Source organism: Clavelina lepadiformis, chromosome 4 (assembly GCF_947623445.1).
Source record: "Clavelina lepadiformis chromosome 4, kaClaLepa1.1, whole genome shotgun sequence".
Taxonomy (NCBI): domain Eukaryota; kingdom Metazoa; phylum Chordata; class Ascidiacea; order Aplousobranchia; family Clavelinidae; genus Clavelina; species Clavelina lepadiformis.
Window position 1 is genome coordinate 11,074,466 of NC_135243.1, and position 23,846 is coordinate 11,098,311.

Here is a 23,846-nt window from a genome sequence, read left to right on the forward strand (position 1 = left end):
AAAAAGGTTGAGAAACACTGCTATAGAGGGTCATGTAGCCAGTATACGAAAGTACCCAGTGTCCAAATTTACCATATCTTACTAATTTTTATTAAATTTTTGGTCCTATTTAACAGAATTTTTGCGAGTAGGGTTGGAAACATTACTTACCGAATGTGGCAATACAATATGGTGGCATACATTATTGATATACTGATTGGGGGGAGGGGTAGATTACTGAGAAGTGAATTTTCACTCATGACTGGTCATAGACATTAAATTACACTGTATCATAAACGAAAACAAAGCGACAAGGTCATTTCTCAGTTCGTGTTTACGTATTTTATCTATATAGTTGTATTTTGTTTTAACGTTACGCGTTTAATAGTTTATTTAATTACCATTTTTGTTTTTAAAGTATGAACAAACCTTTTGCTCACAAACTGAAGGCTTTACGTCATTGTTGAGAGTTGACTTTTAATCATTAGTTTTAAACAGTTTCAGCATTGAAATAGTGGATGTACCAAATGAAGGCATGCATTACTTATGCACGTCAAATGATGCGTAACGCATAGGCGCCGAAGTTTACAAAGTGTAGGACGGAAAAGTTAATGGGTTCAGATGTTTGGGAATTCCCCGTGTCAAGGATTGAACATTGTAAAAACACAAAATAAGATAAAATATACTTCTAATCAACGTTATTTGCGACACCAGCCATGCTACAAGTTTTTGCTTTTTATAAAATTTCTAGACTTGTTGGTTATGCTAACCTCCCACTTATAGCACAATTGTATTTCTATTCATGTCTTAGTGCTTTGCCACTTCTGCGAATGGATCGCTGGGAGCATGTTCTTTGTTCTACCATACGTCCTACTTTTAGTTCTGTGAAGTTTACGGCAAAAAATGAACGACATTCTTATACGCATTATTCAATCATTATCCATTATTTATTTATTGTTCGTTTTTTATTTTATTCGCACCAAAAAAAACGAAACAGATCTAACAAAATTAGCAGCAAAGATTACTGAATATACTTCTATTTGACACATAATCAAGAACGTTAAAATTTTCAACCCTGCAGTAAAGTATCTCGTCTGTGATTTTCCGCACCCTCTTCTAGTTTTGCACTCGCTATTCTCTTTAAACTCTTCGCATGCGTCGTCCCAAGGTTAATTTTGGTCATTATGTTTGTCTGTACAGACGTAACACCAGAGATGGGAAAACACTTCCAACAAAAGCATATACAGTCGAATCCGGTTAATTGCATAGTCAATTTGTGCAAATTCCACTTATTTTCTTACTTGACGTGCAAAGCTGGTAACGTGTAAAGACGTCAACACGCAAAACACTAACGTTTATTGTGTATTGGCATCATCCATTCATTCAAGCACGCAAAAGATGAAAACATGCTTTCTTGCATTTGTGTTTTTAAACGAACAAATGTGGCCATGTCCGCCCCTTCAAACTGTAGTCGTTGGCGAATTGTATGAAGTACATGCAGTACATGAAGTACATTTTTTGGTGTCGTCGGTTATTGTTGTCGTCTTTTTCAACTTGATTGTTTCGTAAAACTTCTTCACATATTACGGCATCATCTTAACGCAACGCTTAAATGAAACTACAACAGTGCGAATGTTAATGTCTGCGTATTGACAGCCACGTGTTAATGCTTAAATTGAGCATTGTTGGTTTGATTGTTTCATAACAAAGCGCAGTACAAGTCACAAAGCTTACGCATTGCGTGTGCACTCCCAGTGTGCGTTGTTTTCAATTTTATCTTTTAAAAACTTTTGAATAATCGAATAAATCACCCTCATTTTTATTCAATTAAGCGGATTATGCCATAAACCGTTATGCGATAAACCGAAGTATTGTCTTTACAAATGACTATGGTTTGGGACTTGCGCCCTTTATGCGATAAAACGAATTATGCAATTATCCAGAATGCAATTAACCGGATTTGACTGTATAACCTTTTCAATGTAAAATCACTATTATTTGTTAGAAAAATCCAGGGCGGAAAAATCCGCCCTGACCGCCCAAGTTCGGCGCCCGTGGCGTAACGTCAGCGTCTTTCATCTAACCACACACTAAATATAAGCCCACTGCATGCAGTCTGATCTTATCTGATTGTATTTTGTCAGGATATTGATTTTAGGCCAATAACATGTTTCACATTGGCTATCTAACTGTGTTGTGACATAGAGTACAGTTGTACAGTGTATTGTATATAGTTGTGCAATGTGTGTCCTGTTTATTTAGCACATGCTTAGTGAACCATATCGAGTAAAAAATGTCGTTTTCAAAAAAGTGCTCATAATTTGGACATTATACAATTAGAAAAAGTAATGCTGATGAAAATGAATAGAAACATGATTAAAGTCCAATTCATGTGCAACCAATTTTCTGCCGAAAATAAACTTTATTTTTCATATTGTTCATTACAATTTACATTACATGGTGCGGAACATATTCACAATAGTACAGTAAACTTTAAGCAGTGGCATTGCATTACAAGTCTATTTTCTCGCTCTGGACAAATTAGCTTATTTTTTAACCGTTTAGGAATGTAAAGTTAAATGAGTTTTGGCCTCGTTTTTAACTTAGTGGTTTGCTTACATTTTCTGTATGGTTGGTTTTGAATGTAGCCTAGTGACACAATAGCACTATTCTCTGTGCAGTGTGAATTGTATGATTGTTTGGTAAACAAAAGGACTCGCATTCCACAAAACATTTTCCCGTAATAATCCTATCTACAAAAATGATTAGAAGTTACGACCTATAAATTTTTTAAATTTTGAACACGATTAGGTGTGGTTATAAGCGACAAATAAAATCAGCCTACTCCAGAGGAACGCTCAAGTTTGTGTCTCAATAGACTTATTGTAACCTCTGCACCATTGCAGAAAACTAATGACATGATGTCTTTGTTACAGATATGGTATAAAATCTCTGACTGATGACAAAATGGCATTTCTTAATACAAAATTGACTGTACTTATTTTTTTAATGTGTAAATTATGTTTTTGCCATTTGAAAATGGTAACTATGCAACCAGAGATGGATCAACAGAAAAAAATTCATGCCTCTATAACGAATCATATCAAGCTTAACCAAAATGATCCATCTGTAAGTTATCAAAAATATTTATTTATTTTATTTATAAGTACTTCCCTTACTGGAAAGTTTGCTTTAGTAAGGCACCAGTGTGGCAATGGCGTTATATGTTAACTAACTTTTGCCTTAAACTGGAGTTACTTTGCACACGTTTTTAACAGTTTTTTTTTAATTTTTGACACATACAACTAAGTCCTTTAATTTTTACATATTTACAAGGTTATGATATATACCTTCTTTTCATATGAATATATTTCTGATATACCTTGTACATTCTTTTGTAGCTCATTGTGCAATGTTATCCAGAGAACGGGTAACTTTGCACACTCAATGAGACTTTTGTTAAATTAAATTAGATTTATTGTAATTTTTTGGAAAATTTTGTAAACAAAAACGGTTTCATGACACAGGTCATCGGAAATAAAGCACAAGGATTTTTGACCATTTTAACGATTGACTAAGACCATTATTAGAGTTCTTCAAATACAATGCTACTGGATGTATGGCGCATTGACTTGGTTTCCAATGAAATGACTGCATTTAACAATTTTCTGAAAAATCTTAAAGAGCAATACAACTTTCAAAATCTGAGTTCTGCTTACAACAAATATTTAGCTTAACTTTTTGCTGTGTAAAAGTGTGCAGTTAGCTTGTCAACTGCTTCAGTAAGCAGTTCTACACAAGATGATGGATAAGAAACTAATGTTTTCAATGTTGATCGGTCAGTGGTCTGCCATTGTGTATAAATTATGTCAGCTTCAGATTCACATGTTAGTTTTTCCTTTAAAAACTGATACATAACTTTCTTTCCTGGGCAATTTGCACTCCTGTGGATCATGCACATTTTATTTTCCATATTGCAGACAATCATAAACGCTAAACCTGTTTAATTTTGGATATAGATTTACAGCATTGCAGAGCAAGGTGAAGTTCTAGTGCTGTGTGCACACACAGACTGAATGTGTACCACTATGAGAAACATTGATATACCACTTAGGGCACAAGGTACCGAATTTGGAAGAACCAATTTTGCTATCGGGATGTTGTTCTCGAAATTCAAAATATTGTTCTATTAAGTTACAAAGAATTTATCGTTAACAGTCACCTTGTGGTTTGCTTTGAGACCTTTTTTGGTGCTTTTCAAACACATCACAGCATTTGGAATATTTTTTTCAAGTGCATTGCCGATAAAGCATTTAAAGTGATGCATGCATACAGTTTCAAGTTCATAAAGATGTCGTAGCTCAGATCGCCATTTTAGCAGGACTATTTCCTCTACTTTGGTATCACCAAACTGGATCAACTGTTTTATTCTTGTATAAGTAAGCTTATGACATTCGTCTCCTAAAGCTTTACCCACTAAACAGCGTACAAAACTTTCCATATTGTAGTAAGAGTAATTAGCTACAACATTTTGGTAATTGCAGTAAAAAAATCTGAAAAAAAAATAAAAAACTGTCCTATGGTGCCTAATAACAAACCATAAATACTACCATATTACTATTAAGATATTTAATTATCACAGTTTCGTGCATCGATTCTATAACCTTTTTGAATACAGGTGAAACAAGCTTGTATATATGTATAATTGTATAGTGTCATTAAATGAGATCATAATTTTGAAATCATCATATATTATGATACAACTTTGGCTAGTTATTGAAGCAAGTATTTTTTGCGTACTAGACTAGTTAACCATATTATGATGTGTCTAAAAGAATGATTATTCACTATTTTTAAGATGGTTACTTAGTTTAAGACAAAACTGACACCAACCAAACTTAGCAAAATTTTAGAATGATATTTGCATTAATCAAAGAAAAATAAGAATAATAATTTTTAGAACTTTTTGCCAACACCCCGAAATATTGCACCAAGTCGGGTCATTAAACAAATGTAAGAACAATTTTCAAACCCTTATTTTTCATCTAAATCTTTGTTTTGGCATTATTTTAACGTCAAAATGAAATCTTTGGGTCCAAAAATGGTAAAATACATATTTTCATTGTAAAAATCCTTGAAACAAAGAATTACAACCAAAAACTGAACATGTAAAGTGAAAAAATGGTTGCGCTCACCACCTAACATCCTACTAGTGGCCTAATCTTCAAAACATTGCATCTCGGGTACTGGTGGAGGTATTACAAAAAAATTTTTCCTATGTTCATAATTATTTAATCTCATTACATTTACAAAAACAAACAAAATCCCTTTCCAGTGGTTACAAAATTTAAAAAAATTGATGATTTTAAATGGAGTGACCCAGGCCAAAGTTCACTGCCTTCTGTAAATTTTTTTTTCTTCATTTTTCAAACTTTCCAGTATGGATCAGCTATTAGAAATGTTTTTATTTTGAGCAACTTTTTAACGTTTTTGTTTATAAGTAGTTATGTAGATCATTTATTCAGCACTCCTTTAGATCCATGTCGATCGCGGAAACGTGCCACTTGTTGTTGGTGATGAAGTTACGCCAGGTGAACGACGATCGAGCCAAAAATATAACATACAACAACAGCCAAAAACTTACGGTATAAATTTGTAAAAATTTAATATTTTACTTTTTTGGTTTCTGTCAGCTAACTTGCAGTCAGACCTCGTTAATTTGGACCACTATGTTTTGTCATAAAATGTTGGTTTAGTGAGGTATCCGCATAATCAGAATCTAAACAATAATTAATAGGTGGTAATATTGCTGAGCGGGAACATGTTAGTATTTGGTATGGGACAGGCTTGGCACATGCTAATGCATTTTAAAGTGGAAAGACAAGTTAGTGTCACAAAAATCATTTGCAAAAAAACAAAAAAATGAATCTTAGCGATTGGCCAGAAACGAAAATGTATGTACATAGCGTTGATTCGACGTTTTATATAACTATCTCATCTAACTATATTAATACTGCTTTCATTGTGCATACATAACTGGCATAAGTGGCATAATTGTTTTCCTCATCTACGATAAATACACAAAACCTTACATTGACAACCAATCTTTTTCACTACGCAATCTGGTTTATCGGATTGTTATTGATTTAGCACATCTGATCCGAAACTTCCGTGTCAGAGTCTCACAGTGGGGTTTCCAGATTAAAGGAGTAAAATGCATGGGAAGAAACCGGTTCTCTGCAGTTTTTTGTGGTATAGTGGGGATTTCCATTGTTTGGGGTTCGGATTAACGCGGTCTGAATGTATATAAATGTATCTTTAAGTGTTTATGTTATGGAATTTTAAAAAAACACTAGTGTTAATCTCTGGCAGATTTAATGAAAGCAGCTTAAGCCAGACAAGTGACGTTGCCCGAATTTATCGAATTATGTGTTGCTTGACATGAATAGATGTTGTTTAGCATGGACCAGTAAATGTCACTTCTGATCACTAAGTTATTTATTCAAACAGTAACCATTGAGAAGTGTATGACAACAGGTTGGCTCTAAATTTGGCAATCTTCATAAAAAATACTTACTGTATCACACAGCAACCTTTGTGTTCGGAAAACAATCATCATCATATCTCAATTTGTATCGTAACAGCTAACATGCTACTGTGAACATTTTTGTCTGAAGAAATGAATTTTTGTTGCACATCCTATCATAGAAGTTTCGTGTAGAAACTGGTATATATTTGCCGACCACCCTGTATTGCCCTTTTATATATTGCTTTGTGAATTATTAAACCCGATCTGTGCCAACGTCATTTAAGTTTCCTCCCCTAATTTCTTCTTTGGTGCAATTATTTTGTAAACCACAATATGCAAGATCAAATGGTAACAACCATTGGCGTAAATTCCCGAGGGGGAATCTTGCCACGTCCACCCATTTGTGAGTTATAATGGTGCAGAATATAGGTTTGCCCCCTTGTTTTGATCTTTAGCTAACCTATGCAACTTCTTATAAATTAAAATTTTCTTATTTTTTGCTATCAACGTCCATGTTTTGCCCTAATTGCAATAGATAATGGTTTTCAAAATCACCTGCACTGTCATTGAGCATTGAGCAACTAAAGTTTTTTAAACTTTGTTTGCTCTTTCGAATGTCATTGACTTTCTGATGTTATATTTCAACATACTTTCAGATTTAGGATTTTTTTATCATACCATATCACATACCTTCAGCTTGTCTTCCACAGATAAAACAATCCACAATGTAGTTACAATTCGACAGTTGACTTCACTGCAGGAAAGCAATCCCTTATTGTTTTAGTAGTGATGTGTAAAACTATATTGCGTTGTACGACACTGTGATGAATATATTAATTTCTTGATGTAAATTTCTCGGAAACGATTCGCCCAACGGCTAGTTAAAGTGAATTTATCCAACGCTAGCCATCTAATTTTGAAATGCTGTAGCAAAATAGAACAACCGGATAATCGAATACCGGTTAATTGAGGACGGATAATCGAGGAAGCAGTCCAGGGCTTTGGAGCCGGAGCTGGAGCCCGGAGCCCCGGAGCCGTGCATTTTCACCGGAGCTGGAGCTGGAGCCGGAGCTCTTCGTGAAATTCAAATGGAGCCGGAGCAGGAGCTAGAGCCAGTTGTTTGAAACATAGCTCCGGCTCCGATGTATTTCATAAGATGCTATGCTACTAGTCTACTACTATTGGCTGAATTCACATAATTTAAGAGCAACCCTTCACAAAATTCAGAATTACTGGGGATTGGACAGCAGAGCAGTCACATGTTCATAGCTGCAACCGATGGTACTGACTACTGACTGACCCATTGAGATAGATATTCCAAATTGAGCGTTCATCCTTAAACCTCAGTTTGTGACGTAATGGAGCCGGAGCTGGAGCCGGAGCAGTGGTATCAATAAGCTCCGGAGCTGGAGCTGGAGCTAATTTATGATAAAAGAGAGCTCCGGAGCTGGAGTTGGAGCAATTTAAAATTTACGCCTGCTCCGAAGCCCTGGGAAGCACAACAGTTTGAAAATTACTGTATATGCTGGTGTATAGGCCCCTTTTTTGACGTCTTTTAATTTGCATTCTGTTTTTGTTTGCATTTGTATCTTTTGGACTTCCATGAATATGAGGCAAAAATTTTCAGTCAAAGCTATGTGCAGTAGCGAGAACGACTTTTTGCATAGCAGTATATAAAGCATTGAAAAGAAAAAAACATTCAAATGATGAATTTTTACCATGGATTTCCACAGAGGTTTTCCATGGATGGTTTTACCATTTATTTAACTTAATTAAGCTTTCGAGAGAAGAAACTGTTTAAGTTAAAGAAACATAAAATCCTTTAATCAAAATTCTTTGTGAATTCATCCTTGTATGTTTTATTTAGATAAATGTACTCTGATCAGAATGTATATTTCTTCAAAAGTGCCCAAATTAACTATTCTCTAACGATTAACAGCAACACTTTCATAAAAGAACCTCTCATTGTCTCTCATACCAGATATTTTTGAAAAATAAGTGTAATGGTTATTGGTTTAGAACAGGGGTGTCCAACCCGTGGCCCGGGGGCCACATTTGGCCCGCGGGAAGGTTCTGAGAGGCCCGCGCGGTATTTGTCGAAATGACTATATTATCAACTGAATCACCCACGTAATTTATGGCGAACTTACATTCCGAGAAATTGGCATTTATTGTTTGTTTACTAATTTCTGACAGCCATATGGAAAACTCGCTTCACATTGCTACATCGTCCATCTCACCGAATATTGCCAAACTTGTTAGAGAAAAACAGTGCCAAACTTCACATTGAAATGTCGACATGTAGTAAAACCTTTGTTGAATTTACTATATCTTGGTATGTTTATTGTTCTTATAATTGTGAAAAAGGATCATACGTATTTCTAGGATTAGAATTTTGGTGTGAGAGTTTTAATTAGAAATTAGCAGTAAACACTCAAGTGGCCCGCGCAATCATTCGTAAATCGCATGTGGCCCTTTGGCTAAAAAGGTTGGACACCCATGGTTTAGAACTATCTGAAAATAGGATTCAACATTCTGGATTCGAAAAAATTATTCTAGAATAGCAAATTAATCTACTTTGCACATCCCCACTTTTGACCTATAGTCGATAAGCATATCTCTTTGGAAACAAAGATACCTCCAGCTTAGCGTGAAAGTTCATTGAGGCCATTTAGCTCCTTTGCAACAAGAAGGCAGTAGCCTACAGAAGAGGATGTTTTGACCTCGGCTAATTTAAATGTATAGCTTAGCACTTGAGATTAACATGCTTTAATGGTAAATCCAAGTAAATGCTTGATTTTTGTCATTTTCGAATATCATTCGATATGATACGGAACACATATGCTACACCCAGAGTTGAATCACAAGCCAGGTTTAAGGCCAAGTTGTAATTATCGTCAAAACAAAGAATGTTGCGAATTTGCAACAGTTTTTGGTCAACAAAATAATACCTACTAATTGGTAGAAAGAAATTCCTGATCAGTATACTCTGACTTGATACGTTTTTGTTTAAATTGTACTTGTATTAGTTCTGTCAGTAATCACATGGAATTGCTACGATCACATGCTGTCATAGTCATTTGTAGTTTTGGGAATCACAAAAGCTCATAGGCCAGGAAATTCAAATCAAAATTTTTATAGATTTTACACTGAATTGTGAGCATGTGATGTACATTCTATGTTGTTCTCAATGTATTGATTGTAAGTTACAATGTTAGAAAATGACATGTAGGCTTATATTGCAGTGAAAAAGACAAAGTTAAAAGCTGGATTAATTGCTGATTCAGAGGAATGTGCTGAGGATGTTTTAAGACTATGCCGTGGCAGGCATTTGAAAACTAACTTGGATGTTCTTAATTGTTTAGTAAATGAACGAGAGGTAACGTGTTCAACATATATGGTTTTGGACTAAATGAGTAAAAGTAGTGTATAGTGAGACCCAGTGGTGGAACCAACAAAAATCACAAGGGGTAGGAAACAAAATAAAACCATAGCTAACCTACATAAAACTACAGCTACCATACACTATAACCTATATAATATATTATACTATAACCACAATAACCTACTATAATCATAGGGGGTTGGCAATGAACTAAGAGATATTACCGTTTTTATTCGTGTATAACTCGAATTTTATTAGGACCAAATTTTCACACAAAATTATTTCAGAACGTTTTTAGAAAACGGGCTATTGCCGAAAATAATGTTTGTAATGTGACTTAATAACCATGCTTTGAAAACTATTGCTTGATCAAATAGACAGGAGTTTTTATCATCGGTATGGCTTAGCTATGACTTATACCCGAGTGTGAACAGGTTGATTGTTTTAGGTTGGCCTAAAGCCAAACGCTTGAAATGAAATTAGATTTAAATTTCAAGGACGATTTAGGCTAGGTTTAGGTTGCTATGTTATAACATTTAACTTAGGTTTATAAGAAACCATGAAAAATAGCTTTAAACATAAGACTTTACTGGTGAAATAATGACAGTCTAAAATTTACAGTAAGTTCTAATGTAACAAGAAACTGTGAAAAACAGCTTCAAAAGTATGATTTTTTCCGGAGAAATATTGGCAGCCATAATTAAAACAATTTCATGCGGACACCTGACACATTAATGGTAAATGACCTTATCTATGAGAACAGATTGAGTGAACACACGCCTAATACAATAAGCTTAATTGTCAATTTCACAAAATTAAGCTGTTTTCACTGTTATTCCACTGTTATTCAAATTTGAACGAAATATTACATTTTACTGTTTTGAAATACAGTCGAATCCGCTTAATTCGGGCACCGGATAACCCGGACAACCGCTTTATTCGGCCAAAATGCTCAGGAACGGAACAAAAGTAAAAATTGAACGTAAAAAACTCCCGTTAATTCGGACAATTCTCCGCTTAATTCGGACACAGGTTCGCAATTCCTATCGTTAGGTTATGACACAATAAACAGTACTTTGTTCGTTTTACCACAAGATGCAATTGCATTATGAGTGATTATGGTGAAACAATCACGATTCATGCTGTAACAATCGACAATGAACTCATATTAGGCCGTGCAGGCTTCATAGTCGCATAGTCATAGTCATAGTGTTACACAGTAATATACAGTATTTGTTGAATCGTTTGGTATCGAAATACTGTAAGCAATACAACTAACCTGAAGGTATAACTCTTGTGCGTTTTATGCGATCAGTGCCAATTACTGCAGTATAGCGCAGCTGCAATTCATTTATTACGCAACATTACAGTATTTTAAATGCGTTGTTTGCCTTTACGCATGACCATGAAACGAACAATTGATTTTCCGCTTAATTCGGACAAAGCCGTTTCTCCGCTTAATTCGGCCAAAAGTGAGCGGAACCAAAGTGTCCGAATTAAGCGGAGTCGACTGTACTAATACCTTGTAAAAAATGAATAGAAATATAAGCGCCTGAATTTAATTTGCAGGGTGACTTTTTTACCATATGTAGGTTATAGGTCCCGTTGTTAAATATAGTAAAGTGACTATTTTACCTTAAGTTGGTCACGCAACCCATAGTTAAAGCATGCTTAAAGAAAGGCGGTTAGGTTAGCAGAAAGGGTATGATAAAAGTGGATTTAAGCTATTTAGGATTTTATTGGATTTAGATTAGAAGTTAGAGTTAGGTTATGTTTAGGTAACTATGTTATACCATTTAAGTTAGTGTCACAAGAAACCATGAAAAATAGCTTTAATAATTAAATGTACGATTTTCTCCGGTGAAATAGTGGCAGTCTAAACGACAATTTTTCATGGTGACATAACTTTCACGTTGCCGTAGAAAATCGTTCCGTCTCAGATTTTAGGACAAACTTTCATATCTTTGGGAAAGAGGTTCTAGGTGGGAGTCACAATCTGAGAAAAAAGGGCAATGTTAATTTTTTCATTTCTTGCAAGGGAAAAGCAGCCTAGATGATAGGTTATGTAAAATTTCCAAAATATGAACACCCTTAACCTATCCAATTTTTAGTAATAGTTGATTTGGCTTTTTTTGAGTAAATGTTTTGTAATACACATTGATAGGCCCTTAGACACAGTTTATTTTGAAGGTCACAGTCATTAACCCATTCTACATAAAATATGAAATTTTAAATTAAACTAGTAAAATATCCAAGTTGAATATATGTAGTATTTAATTTTTAGGACCAAGAAGACTTGTCTGAAGATTGCCATCAGGTATGTTTGATAATGATATTGGGTTAAAAGGATTTATGTGCACCCGCAGGCAAACTGGCAAACTAAATGTATACAAGCTAACCAGTATAGATTGTAACAGCATTTTCTAAATTTTTGTTTTACAATTGTGGTAGTTAATATGGAACTACAAATTAAATGTTACAACCAGTGTCAAGTTCGCAGCCATTGCAAAGGAGGTTTGCAAGAAAGACCTTGCCAATGTAAGTTACAAAAACATTAACTTAAAAAGTATATACATTTGTTGAAGTATAATGCTAGTAGTTGTTATTGTCAAAAAAGTTTTTCTGGTTTTGAATGTTATGAATTTATGATATAAATTTAAGTAATTTTTGAGTGCAATAAATAAAAAATGATAAAGATTTTGGGTCATTCATTGGTAACTGGCATAAGATTCTCACCTCCAAACCAAAAATCTCATGCACTCCTTGTTTCATGTTAGGTGTAATTTCATTGCAGCAATTTTGGCAAAATTACAAACAGGTATTTCTAAGCCCTAAAAATAGATTTGCGTTGGATAAATGAATGGAGCCTTTAATGCATGGAAGAATATATTCATCATTCTCTTCTGTTGCCAGTTGCGTCTGTCGATTAGATAAAATCATCTTGTTTTCTGATGCACCAGTGTAGAGAAGGGTTGTGTAGTTGATACCAAAAAGCTTCAACTCAGACTACACCTGTTTTTCCATTCATTGGCGTACAATCACAGAAGTCAGTGCATTAGGGATGCATAGCATACCTGAAGATACGGTGGCAGCATCATTTAATCATCAAATGCTTTGCATGTCACCGAAGACCACTTAATCTATAAAGACTCTGATTGTATTGATGATTGTACTGACACCGAAAATGAATTAGACACCATGTATGTGGACAGTGCAGACAAATATATTCATCTATTTTTCAAGCATTGATGACAGTTGCGAATGTTAAGGTTTTTGAGTCCATGAGTTATTTTTTCTATTTTGTAGTTTTTTTGTAGTTACCATTGTTCATCATTTGAATTGGTGAAATAAGCTACCGGGTAAAGGTGGTTTCTGTTATTTATCTCAAGAAAGTGCATAAGTAAGAAATAGAAAGACATTTTTAACCTCTCAGAATGTCTTTGCATCTCAGACGTTGCCTTTGTTTTCTTTAGTAGAGGGTAATGACATATGAGATGACGACCATGTATCACATGACGCAAGAATAGGTTATCTAGTTAGTTCTTGTGCATAACCCGCACTCCATTTTTTCGTATCTGATTTTTTGAAAAAAAGTTTGGGTTATAACCTAATAAATACAGTAATTTGTTTTACATTTTCACCATCTATCTTGATCGTTGTTTTTTGTATATCTCCCTCATTCTTTGAGATTAGCATACTCTTTGTCTTTTTGATAATTACTTTGTATCCATATAGTGTACTGATATTTAGCTCATTTGGAATTTGTTGCATTTTTCACTTTCTAACAGAACCTGCGTCATGTACATATCGTAAGTTATGACAGTGATGGGCAAATCCAAAAACAAAGAGTAGTTGGCCTTAAATCAAAGTGTAGTGGCCAGTAGGTAAACTAGGAAAAGGATTAGCACTAACATGTAATGGTTAAGCAGCTATAGCCCTAAATATTTGACAAAATCCACAAATTTATCGCTTAATTATGATGTAAATGTTGGCCAATATTATGTCACAATATAAAAACATTGGTCATGACTCTGATATTTGGATCAAGTATGAATAGAATGTTTAGAGTGACTATTTCGCTGTTAAGTAAATCACGCAGCTTAATAAAGACTCTCATTACACGGTTAGGTTAAAGGAGAATGGCTATGCAAAAAGTTTATTTTAGCTATTTATGGTCTTATCAGAGTTAGTTAAGATTAGAAGGTACATTTGAATTAGGTTTAGGTTGCTATGGTATAACGTTTACGTTAAGTTAACAAGAAACTGTTACGAGTTGTAACTGTAACGTGAGCTTGTAACGCACGATATTTTCCGGTGTTATAGTGGCAGGCTAGAATGTTTCGTGTGGTTGACATGTATGCCTACTAGGAATTTTAAGTATATAGCAGGAGTATTTAGTGGTGTATTTATACTGGTGAAAGATATATGCAAAGTTACAGCTCAGTTTTGGTTGTTTGGTTGTTGGTGGTAGCTTAGTCACAGCCAGTAACTGGTATAAAAACAAGAATGCTTTACCAGTTCATGTACTGTCATCTGTGACATTCCTATGCTGGAAATAAACAGTTCCTGCTACTAATCACCTACCCATGAAGACATGATCTATACATAATGACCTAGTTTATCTATCACTATTGCCACACCTATGTCAAACTCCAGTCATAAAACACATTATTTTTACATTTGCCGTCGTCACGATCTCCCCATCTTTGTCATAATAGGAAGCCAAATTTGCGACTCAATTTTGGCAATGACTACTTAACCACTACATATTAAAGAAAATTCATCAGTTTACTTACTGGCAACTATTCTTTGGTCTAAGGCCAACTTGTTTTTGGACTTGTCCTTCAAGTTTCTGAACTTCCTGCCCGCACTCACACCAATCTCACTATTCCTTTTTTAAATGTATAATTTCAGTGTACCAATTAAACAAGGGGTAATAATATGCATCCTTGTCGAACACCTCTCGTTAATATGATTTCCGCTGATGGGCCTTCCTTAGGCCTTCTATCTGCGCTATAAATTTCTCATCAACTTCAAGTCTTTACCATCTGCAGTATTATCTAACTGTTACAAGCATACTGTCATCTTTATATGGTTCACACGATCCAATGCCTTTACAAAACATAGATTTCTTCAAATCAAAATAAGTTAAACGCAAGAAAAAATGGCTATATGCTTTATCTTTGTTGTAATGAACAAACAGATTTTCCGACTCAGCTTGCAAATAAGTTGCTGAGATTCTCACTTGTTTTTCTCTTCTAGTATTGGACTTGGCTTGGTAGCCAAGTGATTCTGGCATCGTCCTCGGAACAAATCTGGCTTGTGTTTCGTATTCAATACCCAGTAGTGCCATACCATTTTAATAACCTTGGGCAATGGATAAACGACACTTGCTCTTATTAAGTGAACTGTTCTAAATTCAGGCAATACTATAAAAAAAATGTGTGACTGTCAGAACTTGCACAAAAGCTACCACGGTAACCGGGGCTCGAGCGATAAGGAATCGTCACCGGATTTAAGTCGTGCAAAGATCTTAATCAGTACGGCGATAAAGATTAACATACCAGTAATAGTTGCTGTAGTATCTGTACAATGTTTGTATTAACATCACCATGTGTTTATTTATATGTTATGTTGAAAACACTGTGGTCATGTATCTAGTTGACATTGTCAAATAAAGTCATTCTTTTTGGAACGTGTAAGCTGCAGACATCTTTGTGAGCTTTATGGAGTTGCAATGTCATAGAATATTATATGTATATTGTATATCATCATTTGCCTAAATGCCATCCTTAAAGCCAATGAAGGAATTTTACTAGTAGGAGTAAGATTTTTAAATGTATAAGATTCCAATCAGAATGACGAATTGGCTTGCAAATAATTGGTTAATTTAATTGGTACTGTTTTGGTTGGTTTTATTCCTAACAAGTGTGATCTAATTTCTGCGATTTTACTATACTTCTCATACTAATTTTATTGACACTTTGGTTTTCTGGTGTTAACTTCATTTAGCACATTGTTGCAAGAATTGAATTAATGTGTTTCTAAACTATTACCTTTTTTCCAAGATGGAAGCTTGTGCAAAGTATGTTGTTACTGATGGAAAGTTGATTTCTTGTTTGATAGACAATCTTGATGCTATTAACTCAGACACATGCAACACATTTCTGCGTAAAATTGAAACTGTTATGTTCAGTGATTATAGGTAAGTCACAACAAACACCATAACATGGTGTTTTATAAGAAATCACGTATGAACCAGTTAGGTGTTATATGCGGCAATAGTTATTAAGACAACATACATACTTTCAATATGCTAATGTAAAATGCTTGACTATTTATGACTAATCATGTTAGATGGTTAAAGATTCAATCTTTAACAAGCGAATCCACTGTTTGCATTGTTCTGAATTTTAGGAATTAGTTTTCTACTCCTTGAAAATATAGATTTGCACAAGTACTCTTCTATTTCTTAGACGTATACAATATAATTTATGTTGATGATGAGTAAGTATACTGGTTTTCCAGCTTTCATTGCAGAACCAAAGTTCCTTCACTATTTAGTGATTGAGAATTTAATGCATCAGTACTGTAGACACAGAAGTATAATTAATATTATATTTTAGGCTTATATGTGATTTCATTTCTGATTGCCGTGAAGATGTCAATACTTTGAAATGTGGAAATGCAGATGATGGTGGAATTGACCCAGTATGTTTTTCCACGAGTATATTTAATGAACTATTTGTTTCAAAGTCTCATTATTTTTATTTTAAAGATTAGCTCCTTTAAAACTATTAGTGGTATACCAGTAGTGGTAAATCTTGTACAGTACTATTATATTTAAAGGATGCACCTCATTCACAAGGAAAAGTGGTAGATTGTTTGGAGAAACAGTATGCCCGAGGTCATACCATTTCAGATAAGTGCGAGAAACAAATTAGGAGGTTGGCGGAATTATCAGCAGATGATTTTCATTTAGACCGACATTTATATTTTGAATGTCGAGAGGACCGTGAAAAGATCTGTGGACATGTAAGTCCAGTAGTCTTAATGTATTTTAAATTCCATAATATTCCAACAGTCTAGCATTGGCTTTCTCACTTTCGGTTTTGAATGTTATCCACCAAATAATTTCTGACTTAATTTCATAATTTTTATCAAGTGTTTAAAATTTGTTTGTGACTTGCTGATGAAAAAGAAAAATAAAATGTAAAAATGTCTGGTAATTAATGTTGTGTTATACATAACACACAATTGAGTTACATGATTTACGAATCACACGACCGTAAATAATTAAAAAACTTTTGGTACCACCGCATGCTTTTTATGATAATACTGTGATTGTGGTATCATTGTTGTTTCTCAGAAAATCAATATAATATCGCCACTAAATACATAATTTTTCTGTTAATATTACAAAATTTATGTCTAGAGCACTCGCTATTAGACTTCCACATAAAAAAGTCTGTTTCTATGCTCATATTTTCATGCTATAATTATGTGTATTTTCATGTTCATATTTCCATACTTATGAGTGCAGACAGGATGAAAAGCTAATTGCTTTCTGTAGATAAAATGTACTAAAGTAATAGTTTATGTAATAACATAATTTACACCCAATGTTTGTAAGTGTATGTGTCTGCTGTGTTACATAAGTTACTTAAGTATTGTCTGTTACATGCAACATTAGTAAGTCATAGCTTATATTTCACATGCTTGTAAATTTTTGCAATTCACAATTCAAAAGGTGAAAATATTTGGCAAAAGTACTCTCTGAGCTCAGTAGGAATGAAATGTTTGTCATTGAACGCCTTTTTGAATTAATTCTTTTTACAGCACATCATCACTTTATTTCAATTAACGAAAGCATATTATTTTATTTATGTGCTCATTAAGCAAATAGGTCATGAAATGATTATGTGATTTTACAACTGGGCTTGTTCGGATATCAATATAATTCACTATTCAGATATTTGTGTTATAACTAACTGGCTAACTAAATAATAAATGGTAAGCATAAAGCAACATTTTATGCTAATGCCTAAGAAAACACCATGTGTCCATTGTAAAAATTTTCAAGTGTTACATATTTTGTTATAAAATGATAATGTATGCACCGGTATACAGAAAATTGATAAATTTTCAATATCTACTGTATATAGTTTTTTGTTTTATTTTTTAATTTGGTAAATTCAGAACGGTACAATTAATCTCAAACGTTTCAGCGTCATCCTTGAGTAACTGCCCGGTCCTCATCTTGCAATGAAAATAATAAAATGTCAATGCCTGGGCCCTGGAGGTTAACTTGCAATTTTAATGGTACGTTTCAATCGCTTAGTGCATTTTTGGAAACATAACAGAAAAAAGTTTCTCTAACCTTTTACATCTTGTAGAGAATACAACACAACGAGTTAGGGTTTTGATTGAGTTGAACATGGAGTCAAACAACACTTCTGTTCTGTTAGCCTGCTCATTTCCAAAAACAGGGAATTTAAAACTTGCTAATCGGGCATAAAAATGCTTAATAACGTTACTTATTAGTTACCCGGTTATCCAACAAATTGTTATCCGTATATCAAATAGCTGAAATTGCCTTGGTTAATCGACGGGATAATGCAGTCTAACTGTAGTTATAACTAAAACAAAGCAATGTCTTGCTAATATATTGTTATTTCTTGCTGACATTATCAGATTTGGGATATGCTTGTGTAAAATTGGTTGTTATTTCTATTTGTAAAAACAATTAGATTTTATCGTAAAATATGACATATATTGTACAGTTTTTTTTTGCAAACCTTGAAATTATTTAGGTTGAAGCTGGAGAAGGTCGTGTATATAAATGTCTTTTTGATCACAAGTTTGATCGTTTGATGTCCCAAGGTTGCAGAGATGCTCTTAAAATACGTCAAGAATTTATCATGGAAAAGGATTACAAGGTAAACTTGCCATTAAAATTAGAGATGCACTGAAATTTTAGGTAAAAATGCTCAAGTTCGGTTTTTAGCGGGATTTATTTTTAAGATTTGGCCAAAAACTGAACATTTAACCTACTTAAAAACTTGCTTGAACATTCCTTCATTGCAGGAAAACTTTAACAACAGCAAATATGATTTATTGTTGTGGAAAACATGATATCTAAGTGTGTCGTTTCTGTACCATTTTGTTGCAAGTTATAACTAAGTATGTGTCATTGCAAATGTTGTACTATCTTAATTATGTTACCTTTGGTGTATAGGCACTGTTTCGTTCAATTTTACGATACGAATACTTACAATACTTGATTGTATGAAACGCTCAACATAAGTCGGTTCTTCATACCAAAAATTTCCTTTCAGACCGATTGCAAAGAATTACGATTTGGTACTCATGTAATTAGAACCTCAGGTCCTCCTCAACTCTAAAACATGTGATATACAAAAAGTATTAGATATAAAAGTATAAAAACATATTTGCAAATGCAATCTATTTTTATATGACATAGTTTTAAATGCATTTGTTATATGCCCCTGTTACATACAGTTGCGTTGCATACAAGCAAAAAATTGCTGGGATGGTAGTTCTGCAGTGTAACACAACAAGGCTTGTGAGTCCTAATAATCATTATATTAATAAATAATTAATCAATCAAAATCACTTTTGAATTAGTATTTTTGTTTTCATTGTGTATTCGGAGAATATGAACAGTTCTTTTGCTATCGTCAATATAGAAGAATATCCGGTAGGGATATTAACCCTAGAACTACCGGACAACCGTTATACCTAGAACAACCGGATTGGTCAATTGACCGGTAGATAAGGATCGCGGTGTTTGCAGGTGTTGCCAAGGTAATTAATTTAGCTCATTTGTGAAATGTTACGATGTTACACCACTAAAGCTGCATCTAGACGATGGCCTTTGGCAGCATTTTTCAATCTGTTGGATATAATTTGCTTCGATTCATTTGTGATAGGCAAAGATATCGGCATAGCTCATTTCAGCAGACACAACTCTCTTTTGCAATTAGGAGGAGTTGTTGTGCACCGCAGAAAGACTTCGACGAGCCCCTTCAAATCAACCTGTACAATTCGCGCAGACACTTGGAAATGCTAGCCAGGTTGCTGCATTGCCTGAGAGAAAGAGAACCACTTGCAAACTGTATCAGAAAAACAAAATTCGAACGCAGTGCAGCAACTGTAGAATACATGTGTGTGGATCATGTGCCAAATCTGTATGTGTAAACATTAAGGTTTGCAGGAAAATTTCAACCATTATTTTCATTTACCGGTCAATTGACCGGTGTGGTTGTTCTAGGTATATTTACGATTTTTTCGGAGGTTTTTGGGTACAACGCAATTATTTTTATAGAGTACGTAGTTCATACCTAACTCGAGAATTAGCCCTAATATCGGCCGAATATATGCTCATTTGCGGAAAATATTGTTTTAAAAAAATGGTCAATTGACCGTTATGGTAGTTCTAGGGTTAAGTTCTTTAACAAGGAAATATTGAACTACACGTTGGAAAGTGTGAAGCTGTCTTGTAGGCTTTATGGCTAAGCTTATAGATGGTAAATGGTGACCGAAAAAGTGTGCTTCCTGTTCATTCTAAAAGTATTGTTTTCTAATTACTTACAATTTTCAGCGTTTATTGTTTGAAACCTATGCAGCTTGGCTGCAAACTGTCCAAAAATTTATAGTTGTTTGGGACACCTGAACAAGTTATATTGAAGCAGTGCTGCCAGTAACATGACTCCAGAAAGGTTACGGAATACTTTGTTATGTAGCCCAATTAGGCTAACCCTGACAAGAGGCCTAAGGTACTAAACCTGAACGGCTATACCATTAGTGGTGTTTTGTTTCATGCCGCTATCATACATTGTGTAGTACTGAATTTATGTCAAAGAAAGTATATAAGTATTTTTATCAAAAAGGACCTACAAGAAAAATATGTTGCTTGCTTGCTAAAGTGCATCTATTGTTTCCCAATCATATTTTTTTGGTTATTTGGCACCAATTGATTTCACAAGATACTTCTATAAGATTCATTGCATGACTTTGTCCACCAAATCACAATAGTTCCAAGTGAAATCATTTGTTGAGGTTGATAGGCAGCTTGAGAACCTGGTGGTGAATGCTAGCACTTTGACCGAGTTTAATGTAAAGCTCCATGTTGAACACCTTCCAATTATTGATTTTGTGTAAAAATATATTGTAATTCAGCAGGAAATTACCGGTACAGTATTTAAAATTGAAGAGTCATTTTTCATTCCCACCTTTGCATAAGAGCAATCTGCTTGACTTTGTGCTATTATTCAATTCAATTTTGGTAATTTTTGCTTCTAGCATTAAATTATTAGCTGCAATTATTAGGAATCTCTAGTCACTTTTTTCCGTTTTTTCTTGTTTTGCTCTTGATGATAAGTTAAATTGTTAACTAAACCTGTTTTTGTGCTTTTACCTTGGATTAGCAGTAAAATTTGTATTTAGGCTAGTTATGGGATTCAAGAGGCTTGTGCTGAAGATATCAGACGAGGAAAATGTATGCAGTATGCAAAATCAATGAATAATGATAATGATGAAGCAATAGGGTTATCTTCTATAATGCTTTGCTTGGAAAACCAGAAATTATCCGGAGGTTAGTGTATCGAAATATATGACATAGTTTTGCCGTAATTTATCAGTGTTACCAACTTACAAACGTTACTTTCCATATCAGCTTTTGTTTAGTGGTCCTTAAACTGTAACAACCTAAACAACATTCAACATAGCTTTCACCCCTTGTTTCACAATTAAGATTTGGAAAGGATGGTAAGCATACATTAGCCTGATACGGTAGTGGGCCCAGCTGCTTTCAATAGCCAACTTCTTTTAATAATACAATCCTTTAAATGTTTTTTGCTGAAATCAAGTATTGATATTATTTTTCAGGTACTTACACTTTTTATAACTCATTCTTTTTTCATTGTAAGGCAATAAGTGACAGGAAAATGAAAATTAGAATTACAAAATGTAACTTAGTCAAGAGAGAGAATTGTCATCGATAAATCTATCATTGTTACGTAACAATCATATTCTAATTGTATATGCCAATCTAAACAGGCTGCTATATGGACTACTGCCTTGTCATGGCGGAGGAGCTTGAGTCCCTCAATAAACTTTCGATTTATACTGTAGGAGACTTTGTTTCCAAAGGGCTACTCATACCAGGTCAGGTCGAAAGTCAGAGGTCCAAAAAAAGAAGTGCCCAGAACAAATAGCATGAATACTCATACGAATGTCAGTCATACCATATCGTTCGTCACGCGGGTTAACAAGGAATGTGCTCAGGTTTTTGGCAGAGGGGTTTGTTTGAAAATTAAGCTACATACTCCCCCACAATGCGTTCGTTACATGTTTGGGGAGGCGACGGGGGACAGCGCATAGTGTTGTACTCTTGTAGATCCTACATATTGAAGCTAAAGTTAGAGGGCCAAATCCACAATGAATCGACACTTCTATTGGGATACACGTGTAAGACCTGACTACCATACATAGAAGGGTATGATTGGAAAGGATGGTGGTGCAAATCTTAACGGGAATTGAAGGTGCCTCTTATAGCTATGTTGTAACACTTTGTTTCCGTTCGAACAGTGTTAAGTCAAAACCTTTCACTGTGGGTGTTGGACTCTATCAAGGGGTGAGCTCTCACCTCTTCTTTTCGTAGTTTACATGAACTGGATAGACAGGCACAGCATTGACGAAGAGTGTATCATGGTTGGAAGCAGTAGGATCAATCATTTGCTGTTTGCAGATGACCTAGTTCTTCTAACTTCTTCCAAACCTGATCTTCATCATGCACTCAATTGTTTTGCAACTGTTTGCAATGACTCAGGGATGAAAATAAGCATAAAGCAAACTGAGGTACTCTGCCTCTCAAGAAACTCTGATCAGTTCTTACTGCAAGTGTGCAGAGAAATATTAGATTTGGAGAAGTTCAAGTATCTGGGAGTATATTTTGTGAGTGATGGAAGGCAGAACACTGAATGAGATACCCGAATTTTTAAAGCAAGAACAGTCATGTGTGAGCTTCAACATTCGGTTGTAATGAAGCGAGTGCTTTCTAAGATTGCAAAGCTCTTAATTTATAAGTCAATTTTCCTTCCTATTCTGACCTGTGTTCATGAATCTTAGATAGCGACTGACAGAGATTTCTCACAGGTGCAGGCTTCAGAAATGAGATTTTTAAGAAGGGGTTATGGTGTTACGTTACTAGATCAAATGCTTAGCACCATAATCGGTAATCTAAATATTGAGTGTTGCTTCCTCTAATTGAGACATCCCATCTGCAATGTTTTGGTCATGTCACCAGAATGCCTCAGGAAAGACCTGCAAAAAAAGTCATGCTTGCCACACCAACTGGAAAAAAGACCAACTAGTTGACCGAGAACCAGGTGGTACAATTACATCGCTGACCTGGCCTGGTCAAACTTAGGTATTCCTTTAGCCAAACTGACAGGTGTCCCACATGATTGCAAACTGTTCCGGAAGCTCCTAAAGCTGCTTCCCCCACGATCCTCCTTAGAGGAAGACATGAGTTTTGAAAAAGATAGAAAGAGAGTCTAAACAGGATCACAAATTTTAGTTTTGTGCAGTAGGTGTGGTATTTCATAAATATAGTAGGTAATTGATATCTTGGCAGTGAAGTATTTGGCTATTGGCTGACCTTCGTGTTGTTCAACAATTACTTCAGTAATCAAGTATATCAAAATACAGGAAAAATGACGAGTTTAAACTTATAGTGTATTCTACAACAGCGTATACATTTCCACTAATTTTTTTTTGTATAATGTGTTTGCATGCTGGTATCTATATATATCTGAAATTGTATTGGTTACATTTCATTGCAAGATATAGAAGTTTTGCAGTATTATCCATAACCACCATCCATATTATCAGTTTTGTTGCATCCTCTAAGTTCTAAAGCTAATATGT

General features: G+C 34.6%; 1 protein-coding gene across 1 annotated transcript in view; it reads left to right on the forward strand.

Annotated features, from left to right (window-relative positions):
• The first annotated feature begins 2,919 nt into the window (after positions 1 to 2,919).
• The window catches only part of LOC143452622 (Golgi apparatus protein 1-like), a 43,201-nt gene continuing 22,274 nt past the window's right edge, over positions 2,920 to 23,846 (forward strand). Inside the window, exons 1-10 of the mRNA XM_076953663.1 lie at positions 2,920 to 3,108; positions 5,516 to 5,624; positions 9,754 to 9,887; positions 12,178 to 12,210; positions 12,345 to 12,431; positions 15,962 to 16,098; positions 16,520 to 16,604; positions 16,743 to 16,928; positions 18,707 to 18,832; positions 21,363 to 21,510. Coding sequence (XP_076809778.1) covers positions 2,947 to 3,108; positions 5,516 to 5,624; positions 9,754 to 9,887; positions 12,178 to 12,210; positions 12,345 to 12,431; positions 15,962 to 16,098; positions 16,520 to 16,604; positions 16,743 to 16,928; positions 18,707 to 18,832; positions 21,363 to 21,510 — 1,207 coding nt within the window. The 5' untranslated portion in view covers positions 2,920 to 2,946. The remainder of the gene's footprint in view (positions 3,109 to 5,515; positions 5,625 to 9,753; positions 9,888 to 12,177; positions 12,211 to 12,344; positions 12,432 to 15,961; positions 16,099 to 16,519; positions 16,605 to 16,742; positions 16,929 to 18,706; positions 18,833 to 21,362; positions 21,511 to 23,846) is intronic.